General features: G+C 46.4%; 1 protein-coding gene across 1 annotated transcript; it reads left to right on the top strand.

Annotated features, from left to right (window-relative positions):
* Nucleotides 1-1,609: 1,609 nt before the first annotated feature.
* LOC120045539 (riboflavin-binding protein-like) lies at nt 1,610-10,253 on the top strand. Its single transcript, XM_038990442.1, has 5 exons — nt 1,610-1,772; nt 1,937-2,030; nt 2,216-2,344; nt 2,474-2,570; nt 9,882-10,253. The coding sequence occupies exons 1-5, from the start codon at nt 1,610-1,612 to the stop codon at nt 10,251-10,253; spliced, it is 855 nt and encodes a 284-aa protein (XP_038846370.1).
* Nucleotides 10,254-20,111: the final 9,858 nt, after the last annotated feature.

Below are 20,111 nucleotides of genomic sequence, written 5' to 3'. Positions count from 1 at the left end.
CAGAATGACAGTACGTTTGATACAGAATGACACTACCTGGACATAATATGCTCAGGCCAAATCATTTAAATGTCATCATATTACATGGTACAATACTGGATGGGAATACCTCCACACATATCTTTCTAATGTATATGATACAAATTAGTGTGTGTGTGTGTGTGTGTGTGTGTGTGTGTGTGTGTGTGTGTGTGTGTGTGTGTGTGTGTGTGTGTGTGTGATATGGATTAACAGCAAGGGGGAGGTCGGGGGAGGAGGTGGGGGAGGTGGCCAGGAGCTTAGATGTCCTTCGGTTAAACCAGTGAGAAACTATCGTGCTGCCACTGGGAAGAAGTGATCATAACAAGCAGTCAGCCAGGAGGAAGAGCTGCGTAGAGTGGTGCTGATTCGACGACGATTCCAAAGCTGAGGAAACACGTCGCACAAGACGAAGCAGAATAGGAAAACGGTTTCTCCCACCGACAGGTAGGCTAAGGCAGGCGAGGCGTAAAGTATTTTTGTCGATAGTGGAAAATAAACAAATGGACACAGATTGCAAACTACGCAGTTGGGATGTTGTGGTGTGAAATCTTGTCATTCCCGTTATTTTGTTTAAAGCTAATCAAACATGGTTTTACAGTAGCCTATCTTTGCATTTGTTCAAGTATTAATTATTTTCTCGTCAAATTATTAGTTGATAGTTTAGTTTGTCGGGTATGGTCATCGTTTTACTGAAAGAAAGTCAGTCATTTGTAGGTTTGTAGCTGATAGTCTCAAGTAGCCTACATACAGACGACCTACAATAAGTAGCCTACATTGTTATACATCTAACAAAGCGATTAGTAAACTCTGAAATGTGTTAAACATGTCTGTAACTCATTTTCTATAAAATACTTAAACGGAAGTTCATAAGAAAATACCATATTTAGGATTTAATCAGGTATTGTTTTGCATGCCTAGCGTTATCCAATGGCTAGATAGGCTATAGCTTAATATTTCACAGGCTGTGTCATACATCACACCAATCCTTGAACCTCCTTAATTAGGCTAGATGCTCCATGGCACGTCATTGAATACAAACTATGTTATGAACAGACTAGACCGTTTTTGATCAGTGGTGGTTGATCTTACTCCCTTTTTGAGGGAAACATTCTCTTTAGTGCTATAGGCAATAGGGACACATTCTCTTTAGTGCTATAGGCAATAGGGACACATTCTCTTTAGTGCTATAGGCAATAGGGACACATTCTCTTTAGTGCTATAGGCAATAGGGAAACATTATCTTTAGTGCTATAGGCAATAGGGAAACATTCTCTTTAGTGCTGTAGGCAATAGGGAAACATTATCTTTAGTGCTATAGGCAATAGGGAAACATTCTCTTTAGTGCTGTAGGCAATAGGGAAACATTCTCTTTGGTGCTATAGGCAATAGGGAAACATTCTCTTTAGTTCTATAGGCAATAGGGACACATTTTCTTTAGTGCTATAGGCAATAGGGAAACATTCAAATGTCACATTATTTAAAAAACTGGTCTTCATATTGTATGGTTCACTGAACCCGCTTGTCTCCCGCTCCGCTGTCCAAGGTCCTGATTATAGCCGGCTAGCTGAACGTATCGCAGGTTGAAGAAATGCCTATCACGTCAAACTCCCTGCCGTTGGTCTGTGCATATTTAGCGGCTACCCTGATTGGTCGCATTTTGTGTTTGGAGGGGGCGTGTCTACAGGACGGTAGACAGAAGGCCACGCCCAGCCAGGAACCTCACCTGAAAGAGTGCACAATCTATGCTGAGAGTGAGTGAGAGCACTGTGCTTTTTAAAGCCAACAACATGCATCCTCAAACCATGATAAAGAGAGAAAACTGCTGTTGGAAGTTTACTATCTAAATCCTCAAGCCTCCTATGAGATGATGTGTCTCCCCATGGTCATAATCTATCCATATCTGTTCTCTCATCAGATGCATGTTGTTCAGAGGTTGACATCCAGGACCTTAATCCCATGACCAGTGAGAAGAACAGCCCCTGGGACAAGTGTGGGAAACTGAGCCCGAAGTAAGTCTGCAATTTACAGCGGCCTTTGATCATGACTAGCTGATATAACCAATATTTTCAATCTATCACATCAAAGCCAATAGCCAATAGCCAACAGAGACAAAAGCATTGCACTGCTGGAGCAAAGAGAGAGTTACATGCTGTGGTCCACCCTCTCTCTCTCTCCCATCTATTTCTATGTCCAGGTGTGAGGACTTCCTGAAGCGTGTGACCTGTTTCTACCGTTGTTCCCCTGATGCAGCACGCTGGCCACACTCTCACCTCCAGTCCTCCATGCAGGCCGTGCCACTGTGCCACAGCTTCTGCCGTGACTGGTGAGCTCACTACAATAATCTAGGGTCCCCAATGTAAACTGTACTGAAGGCTCTGCGCTAATCACATCATCCAGCAGTATCAAATGTTGATCTGTCATCTGGTCATTGCAACATAACATTTTTCTTCAGGTATGAGGCCTGCAGGATGGACATGACATGTGCTCGTAACTGGGCCAGAGACCCCAGAGGACAGAACTGCACTGGGAACTGTGTGCCGTATCAGCAGGTAGGCTGTTGATTGAATGGGCAGCAGCCAGTCTCATGGGAGGGAGCCATGTTGAGTTGGCTGTAATGCTGTGTTGAGCTGTGTTTTAACTTTGCTAAAAATATATATATATATTTTTCAAAAAGAGATATTTAGACTCAATGATTCATTTCTTTGAGGAAGTTAAGAACCGTCCTAGTCTCTTTCTCCAGCTGTGTCTCTTATGATAGAGCTGTAGGAAGATATAGAAGCCTGGCATGCAAGGCTAGGTTAGCAAAGAATCATGGTAGTATAGCTGAGTCAGTGTTAGTTGTACTGGTACTGCTGGTCTCAGTGGTCAGTGAGGGGTTAAGGACACAGAGCCTGGCTCAGTGGAATAAAGGAGGGGCTCTGCCAGGGGCGAATTGGGACCAGAAATCGGCCCTGGCATTTCTAACAAACCTGCTAATTTTTTCCTTTGAGGCCCCACCGGCCCATTTCTTTCCTCGAGGCCCCCACACCGGCCCATTTCTTTCCTCGAGGACCCACATTGGCCCATTTCTTTCCTCGAGGCCCCCATTATTAGCCAGATAATGATGATTTTGCACAAAAAAATCCAAGTTAGACAGGCCCACTGTGATAAAAAATGGTCCAGCCTGTCTGGCATTTGCTCAGAATGCCAGATGGCCAGTCCGCCCCTGGGCTCTGCTCTGTACTGCTCCACTGGACAGAGGAGGATATAAAAAGAGGCAGAGTGACCCAGGGCTTGTGCACAGCTGGGACCAACTGTGAACCTCCCAGTCACACACAAACATGCACGCACACCAGAGGAGGCTGATGGGAGGAGATGTATGGGGATGTGCTCATTGTAATGGCTGTATTGGAATGAATGGAATGGTACCAAACACATCAAACACATGGAAAAACAACGGTTCCATTGATTCCATTCCAGCCATTACAGTGAGCCCGTCCTCCTATAGCTCCTCCCACCAGCCCCCTCTGACACACACACACACACACATATAATCCGTGGTTGGATGTGATGATGAGAGGTGACAGGAGTGTGTGTATGTTTATGTGGAAGAGGCAGGTCAGGGAACCACAAATATACCAAATAAAAATCTAATTATTGTGAGGCCATTCAATTAAAGTTAAGCTGTTCTGAATATGAGGGTCCTGCTACACAGAGACCTCCAAAAGACCCCATAAGGAGGAGTCAGAATGTTTGAACAAAACAACTCACATCTAATAGAAATATTGTTAACACAATAACAATATTTTCACAGATTTATGCTATTCATTAGTTTGACCCTTTGCTTAAGAGCAACTGACTTTGGAACTCAAATGAGGTTGGAAGCAATTTGTGTCCAGGCATTATAATGACGGCTCTTTTAATGATCGTCAGCTGTTCAAAAAACTATTATTTTAACATAGTCTGAGGTAAACAGTTTGTAGGTTAGACTGGAATGTTCCGTTTGATTCCTCATCAGACAAAGGAATTGTGAAGCTAACTGCACCTCACCCATTCACATGTCCTCCCTAATCGAGCTGACAATGCTTCAGTCTGCCTCAGGGCCACTGTACACAGCACAGTGTCCCCAAATATATACACGGAAACACATACACACAAACAAACACATGCACATTGTGTACTCACATATAGGCTACACACACACACAAACAAACACATGCACATTCTGTACTCACATATAGGCTCACACACACACACAAACACATGCACATCCTGTACTCACATATAGGCTACACACACACACAAACAAACACATGCACATTCTGTACTCACATATAGGCTCACACACACACACACAAACACATGCACATTCTGTACTCACATATAGGCTACACACACAAACAAACACATGCACATACTGCATTCACACATAAGCTAGACGCACACAAAATCATTTGTACATGCACACACAATACTGTACACACACGTACAAACCATCAAAACGTCCCCCTGGCCCTTCTCCCAGGCTCCTCTCTGGCTTTCTCCCTCGTCATCTGTTGGCTCCTCGCCATCGCCTCACTGGCCACAGCAATGTGCTGGGGCTTCTTAACATCATCAACAAGGAAACCAACACTCTCTTCACGCTCTCCACTCAAACACTGGGTCTGAAGTGGGCAGTGACTCTGCACTAACATGCACACAGACTGGCAAGCCTGTGTTGCGATAACAGCAGGTTGACAGTTTTTGGGATGAATCTTATCCTTAAGGCAGAACTGAGCGATTTCCTCTAGATCCAGCCAAAGGCAAAGTAAAAATATTTTCTATATTGTAAAAATTAATGAAAACAAATGTATGGTTAGGGTTAGGCACTAGGGTTAGGCACATGACCATGGCCGCCCCAGGAGAGGAGGCTAGTAATAAGACCAGCTAGTAGCTATCTGCTGCACAGCAACAGCGCTATCCTTCTAATAACACAGTAAATATAGCAGTGCTTCCTAAATGTTCTGGGTGACTCATTCACTCCTTATCCCTCAGACTGACAGGATGAGAGAGGAGAGAGGAGAGGGGGAGAGGAGAGAGGAGAGGGGGAGAGGAGAGAGGGAGGAAAGAGGAGAGAGGAGAGGGGGAGGGAGGAGAGAGGAGAGAGGAGAAGGGGAGAGAGGAGAAGGGGAGAGAGGAGAGAGGGAGGGAGGAGAGGGGGAGAGAGGAGAGAGGAGAGAGGAGAGAGGAGAGAGGAGAGAGGCCAAAAGTCAAAAGTAGGCTACATGAAAAGTGTAATACTGTGTAACACACTAGGCGGAGTCAGGTGCAGGAGGCAGAAAGTTCAGAATAGCGCTTTAATACGCACAGGGAAAAGTAGTCCTCTCCACGAAACTGGGCGTAATCAAACAAATGCCCAAAACAGATAACTAAACAACACGCACTACCACACGTCAACACAGTGGGAAAAATAATCAAGCCCGCACAAAGAGCAGGCGGGCCTACCGGCTTAAATAGCCCAACTCAAAATCTAAACAAGAAACAGCTGAAACAAATCAGACAAAACCAACAGAAAAGGGAAAAGGGATCGATGGCAGCTAGTAGGCCCGGTGACGATGACCGCCGAGCACCACCCGAACAGGAAGAGGAGCCACCTTCGGTAGAAGTCGTGACAGTACCACCCCCCCACCCCCCCCCCCCCCCCCCCCCCCCCGACGCGCGGCTCCCGCAGTGCGCCGAGGCCGGCCTCGAGGACGACCCGGAGGGCGAGGCGCAGGGCGATCCGGATGGAGGCGATGGAAATCCCTCAGCAGTGACGGATCCAAGATGTCCCCCACCGGTACCCAGCACCTCACCTCCGGACCGTACCCCTCCCAGTCCACGAGGTACTGCAGGCCCCTCACCCGCCGTCTCGAGTCCAGAATAGCACGTACTGTGTACGACGGGGACCCCTCGATGTCCAGAGGGGGCAGAGGGACCTCCGGCACCTCACCTTCTTGCAGGGGACCAGCTACCACCGGCCTGAAGAGAGACACATGAAACGAGGGGTTAATACAATAATAGGAAGGGAGTTGTAATCTATAACACACCTCGTTTATCCTCCTCAGGACTTTGAATGGCCCCACACACTGCGGCCCCAGCTTCCGGCAGGGCAAGCGGAGGGGTAGGTTTCGGGTCGAGAGCCAGACCCTGTCCCCCGGTACGAACACGGGGGCCTCACTGCGGTCCACCTCACTGCGGTCCACCTGCTTGCTTGAGGGATTCCTGGACGGCCCTCCAGGTCTCCTTGGAGCGCTGCACCCACTCCTCCACCGCAGGAGCTTCGGTCTGACTCTGATGCCACGGCGCCAGGACCGGCTGGTAGCCCAACACGCATTGAAATGGAGACATGTTCGTGGAGGAGTGGCGGAGTGAGTTCTGGGCCAACTCCGCCCATGGTACGTACCTTGACCACTCCCCTGGCCGGTCCTGGCAATACGACCGCAGAAACCTACCCACCTCCTGGTTCACTCTCTCCACCTGCCCATTACTCTCGGGATGATAACCAGAGGTCAAGCTAACCGAGACCCCCAGACGCTCCATAAACGCCCTCCACACTCGGGACGTGAATTGGGGACCCCGATCAGAGACGATGTCCTCCGGCACCCCGTAGTGCCGGAAGATGTGGGTAAATAGAGCCTCCGCAGTCTGTAGGGCCGTAGGGAGACCGGGCAATGGGAGGAGACGGCAGGACTTAGAAAACCGATCCACAACAACCAGAACCGTGGTGTTCCCCTGAGACGGGGGAAGATCGGTAAGGAAGTCCACCGACAGGTGAGACCACGGCCGTTGTGGAACGGGGAGGGGCTGTAACTTCCCTCTAGGAAGGTGCCTAGGAGCCTTACTCTGGGCGCACACTGAACAGGAAGAGACATAGAACCTCACGCCCCTAGCCAAGGTGGGCCACCAGTACTTCCCCCTAAGACCCCGCACTGTCCTCGCCACACCAGGATGACCCGAAGAGGGTAGTGTGTGCGCCCACCGAATCAATTGATCACGAACACCAAGCGGCATGTACGTACGACCAGTAGGACATTGTGGATGCGCAGGTTCCACCCGTAACGCCCGCTCAATGTCCATGTCCACCTCCCATACCACCGGTGCCACCAGCCTAGATGCTGGAAGGATGGGAGTAGGATCGATGGGCCGATCCTCCGTGTCATAGAGACGGGACAGCGCGTCGGCCTTAGTGTTCAGGGAGCCTGGTCTATACGAGATGGTGAACCTAAATCGGGTGAAGAACATGGCCCAACTTGCCTGACGCGGATTCAGTCTCCTAGCTGCCCGGATATACTCCAGATTCCGGTGGTCAGTCCAGATGAGAAAAGGGTGCTTAGCCCCCTGAAGCCAGTGTCTCCACACCTTCAGGGCCTTTACCACAGCCAACAACTCCCGGTCCCCCACATCATAGTTACCCTCCGCCGGACCGAGCTTCTTCGAAAAGAAAGCGCAGGGGCGGAGTTTCGATGGTGTACCCGAACGCTGTGATAGCACGGCACCCACCCCAGCCTTGGACGCGTCCACCTCCACTCTGAACGCTAAAGAGGGGTCCGGGTGCGCCAATATGTCTCCATAGCCAACGTCTCCTCCTGGGACAATGGGTACACGTGACTCCTGGGAAGCGCAGCGTTAACCTGGAGGTTTATCGCACAATCCCCCTGTCGATGAGGTGGTAATTTAGTCGCCTTCTTCTTACAGAAGGCGATAGCCAAATCGGCATACTCAGGGGGAATGCGCACAGTGGACACCTGGTCTGGACTCTCCACCGACGTGGCACCAATGGAAACTCCCAACTTGAGGGCGAGTCCGCGATCCATAAAGTTCCCAGCTGCACCTGAATCGACTAGTGCCTTATGCTGGGAAGAGGGAGAAAAATCAAGGAAAATAATTTATACAAACATGTGACCAACAGGGGGCTCTGGGTGAGTTTGATGCTGACTCACCTGGGGTGACCGAGAAGTGTTCTGCCTGCCCTCTCGACTCCCAGGGGGACTCCTCCAGCACCGGTCGACCGTGTGTCCTCTCCGACCACAGCTGGTGCAGGAGGAGCCTCCTCCTCCGGTACCCCTCGAAGCAGCCCCCCCTAACTCCATAGGAATGGGAGCGGGAGGGCTAGGAGGTGGAACTGACAGGACCCTTTCTGAACGCCCGCGGGCAGCTAGCAGATTGTCCAGCCGGATAGACATGTCTATAAGTTCGTCTAGGGAGAGAGTGGTGTCCCGACACGCTAGCTCCCTGCGGACGTCCTCCCGGAGGCTGCACCGGTAGTGGTCCATCAGGGCCCTGTCGTTCCACCCGGCCCCAGCGGCCAAGGTCCGGAACTCCAACGCGAAGTCCTGCGCACTCCTCATCTCCTGCCTAAGGTGAAATAGTCACTCACCCGCCGCTCGGCCCTCCGGAGGGTGGTCGAATACAGCCCGGAAACGGCGGGTGAACTCCTGATAGTGATCCCTCGCCGAGTCTGGGCCATTCCAGACCGCGTTGGCCCACTCCAGAGCTCGGCCCATCAGGCAGGAGACGAGGACGCTCACACTCTCCTCCCCCGAGGGAGTCGGCCTCATGGTAGCCAGGTACAACTCAAGCTGGAGGAGAAACCCCTGGCACCCAGCCGCCGTTCCATCGTACTCCCTCGGAGGCGCAATACGAAATGCGCTGGAGCCGGAAGCCGGGGGTGGAGTAGGTGGACTCGTCGGAGGCGCCGGAGGTGAAGTGGGGAGACCACTCCTCTCCCATCGGTCCATTCTCTCCATCATCTGGTCCATCGCAGACCCTATCTGATGGAGGATGGTGGTATGATGGAGAACGCGTTCCTCCATAGATGGAAAACGCGTTCCTCCATCGATGGAAGAGGGGTGGCCGCTGCTCCTGCTGACTCCATTAGTAGGTACGGGCTTCTGTAACACACTAGGCGTAGTGGGTGCGCAGTCAGGTGCAGGAGGCAGAAAGTTCAGAATAGCGCTTTAATACGCACAGGGAAAAGTAGTCCTCTCCACGAAACTGGGCGTAATCAAACAATTGCCCAAAACAGGTAACTAAACAACACGCACTACCACACGTCAACACAGTGGGAAAAAGAATCAAGCCTGCACAAAGAGCAGGCGGGCCTACCGGCTTAAATAGCCCAACTCAAAATCTAAACAAGAAACAGGTGAAACAAATCAGACAAAACCAACAGAAAAGGGAAAAGGGATCGATGGCAGCTAGTAGGCCGGTGACGACGAGCGCCGAGCGCCACCCGAACAGGAAGAGGAGCCACCTTCTGTAGAAGTCGTGACATACTGTTAATATAATTGTCTGTTAGATTGGGTTTTCAGTTAATTTATGTAAATAACAAAGCTCATCTGCATTGCTTGGAGTACAGGAAAATTCTCAGCAACAAAGAGTGATCCAATTAAGATCCTACATCTGTAAATGTGTAGACCCATGGTGTCACTACCATTCTACTAATAAGCTTTTCCAATATCAAGCTTTTCTGAGAAATGTAGACTTAATTATGTTTTTTTTGGCCCTAAAACCTGAATTTGGATTAAAGTGAAGGGGAAAACATATTTATTTCTCTCTATCAGCTGGCTTTTAGATGACAAATGAGCAGAAGTGTGCTGCTCCCCCATGTCTCTAAAAGCCTTTCTCTGTATGATGAGGGCACTAATGGATGGGAGAGAGAGGGGTGGGAGTGGCAGCTGCTGCCTGGCAAAGGCTTTGTTTTGTTTTTTCAGAAAAGGTACATCTTTGTGTAATCAATAGTCCCAATTTAAACGAGTGCCTTAATCAGAGGTATACTTTGCAACACACAGAAAAAATAAGGGTCATATTGAATCTAATGTCAAACTACATCTCCAATGATTTGCTCTTTGCTACCACAGATGTACCAGCACGGCCGGGACCTGTGTGAAAGCCTGTGGGGGGACGCCTTCATGACAGTGGAGGATGAGGAGGAGGAACGGGAGGGGGGTGAGAGTATTAGCAATGGTAATGGTGGACGTCCCTGTGGATGCCTGACCCTCAGCCCCTCGGACAGGGAGGTGATCGCTGCCCTCAGGGCCCTGGAGGAAGACCCAGAGGAGCTGGACACCACCAAGAGTGGCTTGCCTCAGTACCGTGCCCCCTGCCACACGCAGCCCCAGACCAAGCCTGCCACACTGCCCCCGCAGGCGCGGAGGAGCAACGGCAACATTGTGATGCGGAAACGCTCGGTCGTGGTGGATGATGTGGAGGGTAGTGGGAGTGGGCTGTAGATGAACTGACATAATCTGATCTCTGAATCTGTAGCTCTGTCCCCAAGCTGGGGTTGTCATATCTTGCTCCTATAACTAACCTTACCTCACATACTGTACCTCTCATGACACACCATTATAACCCATCAATCAAATGTTGCTTAGAGACGCTCCATATTTTGATGTAATACCAAACATATAAATCATTATGACATGACATGCCTTTAACACTGTGTAAATAATGTACGAATAGTGACATTGACCATAACATTATTCTGAAAGGTAAAACAATCAACAGCTAACATCAAAGTGTATGACATCATGTTGTATTACAGTCTGTTGTTACATGGTACTTGGCCCAGGGACTGCAGTTGAAAATTAGCCGGCTGACTAAAACTTTTATACAGTAATAATGTTGATTAATGTCCACTGTCCCTGTAAAAGTAAATGTAATAAAGTAAAGTAGTTGCTAAAACAGGTGACACCATTCATGATCGCCATCAATGTTTGGCATGTAATTGTCAGTCATGTATGCTCATTATAAACATATGTAGTCTTGCAGCTACATTAGTAGGCCTACAAATGAAAATATCTATCACCTTGTGAGGCGCCTGGGACTGCCTCGGTGCATATCATACTGTAGAGTTGTGTTTACTCATCAGTAGACTGCAGTAGTTTCTAAACTGTATTGTGTAACTTTGCCATCAGACTAGGCATACAGGAGATATACGTATCCATACTGAAGCGTCCAAAATTCCTCTATTCCTCAATCCTAAACACCTTTTTTAGACATACCTGTAGAACTGTCAACACGCTTGGCATATTTTACTATCGTGATATAACGTAATGTACTACTGTTTTCATGTCATGAAATGTTTGATAGTGGAGGAGGGAGGTAGGGTGTTTGTGATGGTGGTGCACAGCCACATCATTAGAGTGGTTGCCATCCTGCAACCATAGGAGTCAGCTGTAAAAATGATGAAGATTTCTTTATAGCTGGAGGAAGTCTTGAATTTCAGAAAGAGAATCTGCGCAAAGGACAGACTTAGACTGCTGATGTAGAAACATGACTCATGCCAGTAAGGCTTTTGTGTTAGTTTGATAATGCATCGGAACTCTATTCAGGCAATGTCATTCAAGATGCTGTGAAGTAGAATTAGAGCCAAACTCTATAGAATGTCTATAGAATGGAGGACCAAAAGGGAACCTGTTAATCTGAGTGTGACATGAATACCTATTTGGTGTTCTTTTGTTTCTTGATATCCTCAATAAACACTGGATTTCAAAATCATTCCATTGGTATTTTCTATTGTGTTGTTATTAGAGCCATTGCCAGATCAAAATACATAGAAAATATGTGTTCTGTGTTCTCCATATGCAGCACTGTCCAACCATTTGACCTGTCACCTCAGGATAAGAACACTGTGTATTCCAAGGATGATGTCATCACCCAACATGGCCGCAGGGTCAGTCCACCTCTGACGTTCTCACCAGTCCAGACAGCTTGACAGTTTGATTATGGGAGTGAATAAAAATAGTATATGTATTGTTCAAATTACAAAGGCGCCACATCAGAAGTTAAAGCCATCAATATGGTTGTTTTTGTGCCACTCAAATTAGTAGTATGAGACCACACACTGTGTGTGTGTGTGTGTGTGTGTGCGCGCGTGCATACGTGCGTGTGTGCATATGTGCCTGCATGCGTGTGTGTGTGTGTGTGTGTGTGTGTGTGTGTGTGTGTGTGTGTGTGTGTGTGTGTGTGTGTGTGTGTGTGTGTGTGTGTGTGTGTGTGTGTGTGTGTGTGTGTGTGTGTGTGTGTGTGCAATTGCAGCCTGCTCCACCCTCTTCAATTCTCCTGCCTAAAGTATAGACAGCAAAACACAGCCTGCTCCACCCTCTCCAATTCTCCTGCATATTATCAAGGCACACTCTCCATCCCTCCCTTCTTCTGTATAATTCCTAGGGTTGATAGATAATGTTTCTGCCCATGTACAGTACATTACGGGGATATTATAAATATGTACAAGCAACTGCCAAAATAATGGAAACACTTGAGTAAATGAGGGATTCAAAGGATATTGAAAGCAGATACTTCCACACAGGTGTGGTTCCTGAGTTAATTAAGCATTTAACATCCCATCATTCTGGGCAGGCCATTATTTTGGCTAGCATAGCTATGCCCCCATAGGATGACAATGCCCCTATCCACAGGGCACGAGTAGTCAATGAATGGTTTGATGAGCATGAAAATGATGTAAACTATATGCCATGGCCTTCTCAGTCAACAGACCTCATCCCAAATTGAACAGTTATGGGAGATTATGGAGTGGTGCCTGAGACAGCATTTTCCACCACCATCAACAAAACACCAAATGATGGACTTTCTCGTGGAAGAATGGTGTTGCATCCCTCCACTTGAGTTCCAGACACCTGTAGAATCTTTGCCAAGGTGCATTGAAGCTGCTCTGGCTCGTGGTGGCCCAAAGCCACTTACCTGTAGCTCTATATCATTTTAAACAGCGTATGAGCGTACACACACACACACACACACACACACACACACACACACACACAGGTCACAAGACGCAGGCCTCCTAATTGTCCCTAGAATTTCTAAGCAAACAGCGGGAGGCAGGGCTTTCTCCTATAGATCTCCATTTTTATGGAACAGTCTGCCTACCCATGTGAGAGACGCAGACTCGGTCTCAACCTTTAAGTCTTTACTGAAGACTTATCTCTTCAGTAGGTCATATGATTGAGTGTAGTCTGGCCCAGGAGTGTGAAGGTGAACGGAAAGGCTCTGGAGCAACGAACCGCCCTTGCTGTCTCTGCCAGGCCGGTTCCCCTCTCTCCACTGGGATTCTCTGCCTCTAACCCTGTTACAGGGGCTGAGTCACTGGCTTGCTGGTGCTCTTTCATGCCGTCCCTAGGAGGGGTGCGTCACTTGAGTGGGTTGAGTTACTGACGTGATCTTCCTGTCTGGGTTGGCGCCCCCCCTTGGTTTGTGCTGTGGTGGAGACCTTTGTGGGCTATACTCGGCCTTGTCTCAGGATTGTAAGTTGGTGGTTGAGGATATCCCTCTAGTGGTGCGGGGGCTGTGCTTTGGCAAAGTGGGTGGGGTTATATCCTTCCTGTTTGGCCCTGTCCGGGGGTTTCTTCGGATGGGGCCACAGTGTCTCCTGACCGCTCCTGTCTCAGCCTCCAGTATTTATGCTGCAGTAGTTTATGTGTCGGGGGGCTAGGGTCAGTTGGTTATACCTGGAGTACTTCTCCTGTCTTATCCAGTGTCCTGTGTGAATTTAAGTATGCTCTCTCTAATTCTCTCGTTCTCTCTTTCTCTCTGAGAACCTGAGCCCTAGGACCATACGTCAGGACTACCGGGCATGCTGACACCTTGCTGTCCCCAGTCCGCCTGGCCTTGCTGCTATTCCAGTTTCAACTGTTCTGCCTGCGGTTACGAAACCCCTACCTGTCCCAGACCTGCTGTTTTCAACTCTTAATGATCGGCTATGAAAAGCCAACTGAGATTTATTCCTGATTATTATTTGACCATGCTTGTCATTTATGAACATTTTGAAAATCTTGGCTCTCTCTAATTTTCTCCTTCTCTCTTTCTTTCTCTCGGAGGACCTGAGCCCTAGGACCATACGTCGGGACTACCGGCCGTGGTGACTCCTTGCTGTCCCCAGTCCGCCTGGCCTTGCTGCTATTCCAGTTTCAACTGTTCTGCCTGCGGTTATGGAACCCCTACCTGTCCCAGACCTGCTGTTTTCAACTCTTAATGATCGGCTATGAAAAGCCAACTGAGATTTATTCCTGATTATTATTTGACCATGCTTGTCACTTATGAACATTTTTGAACATCTTGGCATAGTTCTGTTATAATCTCCACCCGGCACAGCCAGAAGAGGACTGGCCACCCCTCATAGCCTGGTTCCTCTCTAGGTTTCTTCCTAGGTTTTGGCCTTTCTAGGGAGTTTTTCCTAGCCACCGTGCTTCTACACCTGCATTACTAGCTGTTTGGGGTTTTAGGCTGGGTTTCTGTACAGCACTTCGAGATATTAGCTGATGTACGAAGGGCTATATAAAATAAAATTGATTGATTGAGTAGGCTCTGACAGGCCTGTTTTTTTCCTGTGCGCTTTATTAAAAATATTGTCATGGGGCAGTGTCATTGAACTCCAGCAGTAGAATACATTGCTTGTCAAATCACTGTTCAAAATCCTTAGGCCTGTCCATGCTTTATTTCTTAAAGGTCTAAGCCGCTGATACCATGGATAATTTAGCTATTTGATATTTGATTTAGAATTTTATGTTGAATTTGGCCTTTACTACTATAGCCCATAGAAACACGTTGAATTACGCATTCATAAATGGCAACAACAAAATAGAGTCAAAAAATAAATCACATGGAATAAGGTTTTGAAGTGTCTGTCCTAAAAGTTCAAAGATGAGACATAATAACTGTAATCAGAAGACACTATTAACATCTAAATATTATTGGTAACAGAATAAATAACATAATAATAACTGCAGATTAAATAGTGCTGTAATTGAAAATTGTACACCCAATATAGGTTACTGCATGTTAGCAGATACCCATAGACCTACAGTCATTGTGCTTACGCTAGTTAGCGTTGGCTCGCGAAACTACCTCTTATAACTTCCTTTATACTGGACACCGAGGCATTAAAATGGTATCCACGAGTTAATTTGACCAAAATCCCAAAGTATGCATTTAAGAGCTAGAATTTATTTTGTACCCTATGTTCTGATTCTCACCAATGTTGTGGTCTTCTCACACTACTCAAACAACACAATCGAATAAACGGCTTATGTCTATAGATCACATACGCTATTGAAAACAAATAATCTGAACTAAAAAGACACATATTTTGGAATTTCTGTGCGTTCTCGACAATCGCTAATTAACATCGAAAAATAGCACGTTTTTTCTGCGAACCTGCACATCATCATCTTCTGTCTTTCTGGCATCAATATGATTGGTTATGTCAGGGGAATCGGTGGTCCAGTAGTCTAGTGTATGTCAAGCGAACCTGGGGAGCTTTGTGTTCACATTGTCCTAAAAAATGGGAACAGGACTGAAAATTTAAGCGAACCTGAACTCAGACCAACGAGTTCGGTTCGCTTCCTTTGAGTTCCTTTGGAGTATTCACACTACACAACATAATAAGCGAACCGCACTGAGTAAGCAAAAATCGGATGGCAGTCTTTCTGACGCTTCGAACACACAGACAGCGAGATTTCGCAAGTTAACAACATCATCTGGATATGTATGCAACAAAAGTTCAACATTCACCTTCTGCAACCATTTCTGTCAACGCATACAGTTTGACGCATACGTTCGATAAATCCAGCATATGCACCACACCGAACGCACTGCAACTGCCTCTGCAACGCAATGCTGCAAGCCAAACGCAGCGTTTCATTGGAAATTAATGTAATTGTCGCCACCAGACAATTTACATTGACCCCCCCCCCCCCCCCATACATGTAACCAGTACCCCGCACACTGACTCAGTGCTGCTGGTGCCCCCTGTATATAACCTCATTATTGTTATTCTTATTGTGTTACTTTTTTATTATTACTTTTTATTTTAGTCTACTTGGTAAATATTTTCTGTTGGTTAAGGGCTTGCAAGTAAGCGTTTCACGGTAAAATCTACACTTGTTGTATTCGGCACATGTGACAAATAAAGTTCTATTTGATTTGATGAATTCTGGTGTACCAAAATGCAATGACACTGTCGGTGTGTTCGAAGCATGAATCCTTGATGGGTGCACATCCCGGTCTACAGTTATACATGAAATGTCATGTTCACTTGCTGGTCGGGAACTAGGAAACTCAGACATTTTTCTGAAATGTGAACTATACTTAACAAAAATATAAACACAACATGCAGCAATTGTAAAGATTTTACTGAGTTAAAATCAATTGAAATAATATCATTAGGCCCTATCTATGGATTTCACATGACTGGGCAGCCATCGGTGGACCTTGGAGGCAGTGGTGTAAAGTACTTAAGTAAAAATACTTTAAAGTACTGCTTAAGTAGTTTTTGTTGGGGTATCTGTACTTTACTTTATTATTCATATTTTTGACAACTTTTACTTTTACTTCACTACATTCCAAACGAAAATAATGTACTTTTTACTCCATACATTTTCTCTGACACCTAACAGTACTCATTACATTTTGAATCCTAGCAGGACAGGAAAATTGTCAAATTCATGCACATATTTTATTTTATTTATTTATTTCACCTTTATATAACCAGGTAGGCAAGTTGAGAACAAGTTCTCATTTACAATTGCAACCTGGCCAAGATAAAGCAAAGCAGTTTGACACATACAACAACACAGAGTTACACATGGAGTAAAACAAACATACAGTCAATAGTACAGTAGAAAAATAAGTCTATATACAATGTGAGCAAATGAGGTGAGATAAGGGAGGTAAAGGCAAAAAAAGGCCATGGTAGCGAAGTAAATACAATATAGCAAGTAAAACACTGGAATGGTAGATTTGCAGTGGAAGAATGTGCAAAGTAGAGATAGAAATAATGGGGTGCAAAGGAGCAAAATAAATAAATAAATACAGTAGGAGGAGTTATGTAGTTATTTGGGCTAAATTATAGATGGGCTATGTACAGGTGCAGTAATATGTGAGCTGCTCTGACAGCTGGTGCTTAAAGCTAGTGAGGGAGATAAGTGTTTCCAGTTTCAGAGATTTTTGTTATTCGTTTCAGTCATTGGCAGCAGAGAACTGGAATGAGAGGCGGCCAAAGGAAGAATTGGTTTTGGGGGTGACCAGAGAGATAAACCTGCTGGAGCGCGTGCTACAGGTGGGTGCTGCTATGGTGACCAGCGAACTGAGATAAGGGGGGACTTTACCTAGCAGGGTCTTGTAGATGACCTGGAGCCAGTGGGTTTAGCGACGGGTATGAAGCGAGGGCCAGACGAGAGCGTACAGGTCGCAGTGGTGGGTAGTATATGGGGCTTTGGTGACAAAACGGATGGCACTGTGATAGACTGCATCCAATTTATTGAGTAGGGTATTGGAGGCTATTTTGTAAATGACATCGCCGAAGTCGAGGATCGGTAGGATAGTCAGTTTTACAAGGGTATGTTTGGCAGCATGAGTGAAGGATGCTTTGTTGCGAAATAGTAAGCCAATTCAAGATTTAACTTTGGATTGGAGATGTTTGATGTGAGTCTGGAAGGAGAGTTTACAGTCTAACCAGACACCTAAGTATTTGTAGTTGTCCACATATTCTAAGTCAGAACCGTCCAGAGTAGTGATGTTGGACGGGCGGGCAGGTGCAGGCAACGATCGGTTGAAGAGCATGCATTTAGTTTTACTTGTATTTAAGAGCAATTGGAGGCCATGGAAGGAGAGTTGTATGGCATTGAAGCTCGTCTGGAGGGTTGTTAACACAGTGTCCAAAGAAGGGCCAGAAGTATACAGAATGGTGTCGTCTGCGTAGAGGTGGATCAGAGACTCACCAGCAGCAAGAGCGACATCATTGATGTATACAGAGAAGAGAGTCGGTCCAAGAATTGAACCCTGTGGCATCCCCATAGAGACTGCCAGAGGGCCGGACAACAGGCCCTCCGATTTGACACACTGAACTCTATCAGAGAAGTAGTTGGTGAACCAGGTGAGGCAATCATTTGAGAAACCAAGGCTATCGAGTCTGCCGATGAGGATGTGGTGATTGACAGAGTCGAAAGCCTTGGCCAGGTCAATGAATACGGCTGCACAGTATTGTTTCTTATCGATGGCGGTTAGGATATCGTTTAGGACCTTGAGCGTGGCTGAGGTGCACCCATGACCAGCTCTGAAACCAGATGGCATAGCGGAGAAGGTATGGTGGGATTCGAAATGGTCGGTAATCTGTTTGTTGACTTGGCTTTCGAAGACCTTAGAAAGGCAGGGTAGGATAGATATAGGTCTGTAGCAGTTTGGGTCAAGAGTGTCCCCCCTTTGAAGAGGGGGATGACCGCAGCTGCTTTCCAATCTTTGGGAATCTCAGACGACACGAAAGAGAGGTTGAACAGGCTAGTAATAGGGGTTGCAACAATTTCGGCAGATCAGTTTAGAAAGAGAGGGTCCAGATTGTCTAGCCCGGCTGATTTGTAGGGGTCCAGATTTTGCAGCTCTTTCAGAACATCAGCTGACTGGATTTGGGAGAAGGAGAAATGGGGAAGGCTTGGGCGAGTTGCTGGTCATCCCTGGTCATCCCTATTGCCTCTGATCTGGCAGAATCACTAAACATAAATGCTTCATTTGTAAATTATGTCTGAGTGTTGGAGTGTGCCCCTGGCTATCTGTAAATAAAAAAAACAAGAAAGCGGTATGCTTAAGTATCTTTTAGCAATCACATTTACTTTTGATACTTAAGTATATTTAAAACCAAATACTTTTAGACTTTTACTCAAGTAGTATTTTACTGGGTGACTTTCACTTTTACTTAATTTTCTATTAAGGTATCTTTACTTTTACACAAGTATGACAATTGGGTACTGTTTCCACCACTGCTTGGAGGGCATATGCCCACCCACTTGGCAGCCAGGCCCACCCACTGGGGAGTCAGGCCCAGCCAATCATAATTAGTTTTTCCCCACAAAAGGGTTTTATTACAGACAGAAATAGTTCTCATCTGATCTTGGCAAATGAGAAATGCTCGCTAACAGGGATGTAAACAAATGTTGACGTTTTTGAGAAATAAGCTGTTTGTGCGGTATGGACGTTTTCTGATATTTTCTATTTCAGCTAATGAAACGTGGGACCAACACTTTAAACGTTGCACTCATATTTTTGTTCAGTGTAGTTGTAGTTATACACGTGCTGCGTTCAACGAATCAGCATGTCTGACATTCCCGAGTTTCCTAGTTCCGATTAGGATGTGAGTGCGGCATATCACCCCAAAAAACAGTAGCCTAGTAGGAAGATAGGCAGAAACTGCTTTTCCAATAGAAATCCCGATCACGCTTTTGTAGGCGATGTCATGGCGACGTTTGCTAGCTAAACTCATGCGCAGAAATACGTCATCGGGTCTAACGGTCTTCTCACGCCGAACTGCGCATGTGCATGCCGTCAATTCAAAGGCACACCTTGGATATAAAGTTGTTTTTGACGAAAATGTAAACGTGTTAGTTTGACACTTTCACGAAGTTCAGGTAATAATATGTTAAACTACTTAAGACATTGGCTCGAATCTAGGTTGTGCCTTCATATTTAGAAAATTAACAGCTAAGGAAGAACGTTTCAGTTCTCTCATTGACATCTCAAACCCCGGCCTAGTCTGCTTGGTCATTTTCCCGGAAGTCTCGCGATGTTGTGTCTCTGGGTTTAGAAACTCTGTGATATACATTTTCCACGATTGATAACGTCAATCAAATTCTTCACATCCAGAAAACTGAGAAAGCCTATTCTCGCGGATTTGCATCTCATCAGCTTTTAGTTACTGGTCAGTTGTTGATCATCTCTATTACTATGTCTGTGTTCTGACAGCAGTAAGGGTCTAGTCTATCTGTTGCCACTTGATTGTGCACTTTCTTTGACACAAACTCAGACACCTGTACTATTTCTTCTTACTTGTGTGGCGGTGACCTAAGAAAGTATCAATAGCATATGTACCTCTACACTCTACTGACAGTCAAACTGACACTATCAAACTGCTGACAGACTAGGTAGAGTAGGCTACACTGTAGAGAGGGGTAATAGATCAGCCAGCCTAAGTTAGTTTGGTTGTTGGCTGTGTGAACTGCAGTGTTATTTTATTAGGCTATTGTAGACTACACGTTTTATCTTACAATGTTTGGAATGCAGTAGATTGATAGAAGAACAGTTTA

The sequence above is a fragment of the Salvelinus namaycush genome, chromosome 4, assembly GCF_016432855.1.
Source record: "Salvelinus namaycush isolate Seneca chromosome 4, SaNama_1.0, whole genome shotgun sequence".
NCBI classification, from domain to species: domain Eukaryota; kingdom Metazoa; phylum Chordata; class Actinopteri; order Salmoniformes; family Salmonidae; genus Salvelinus; species Salvelinus namaycush.
This window is presented reverse-complemented; position numbering and strand designations above follow the sequence as displayed.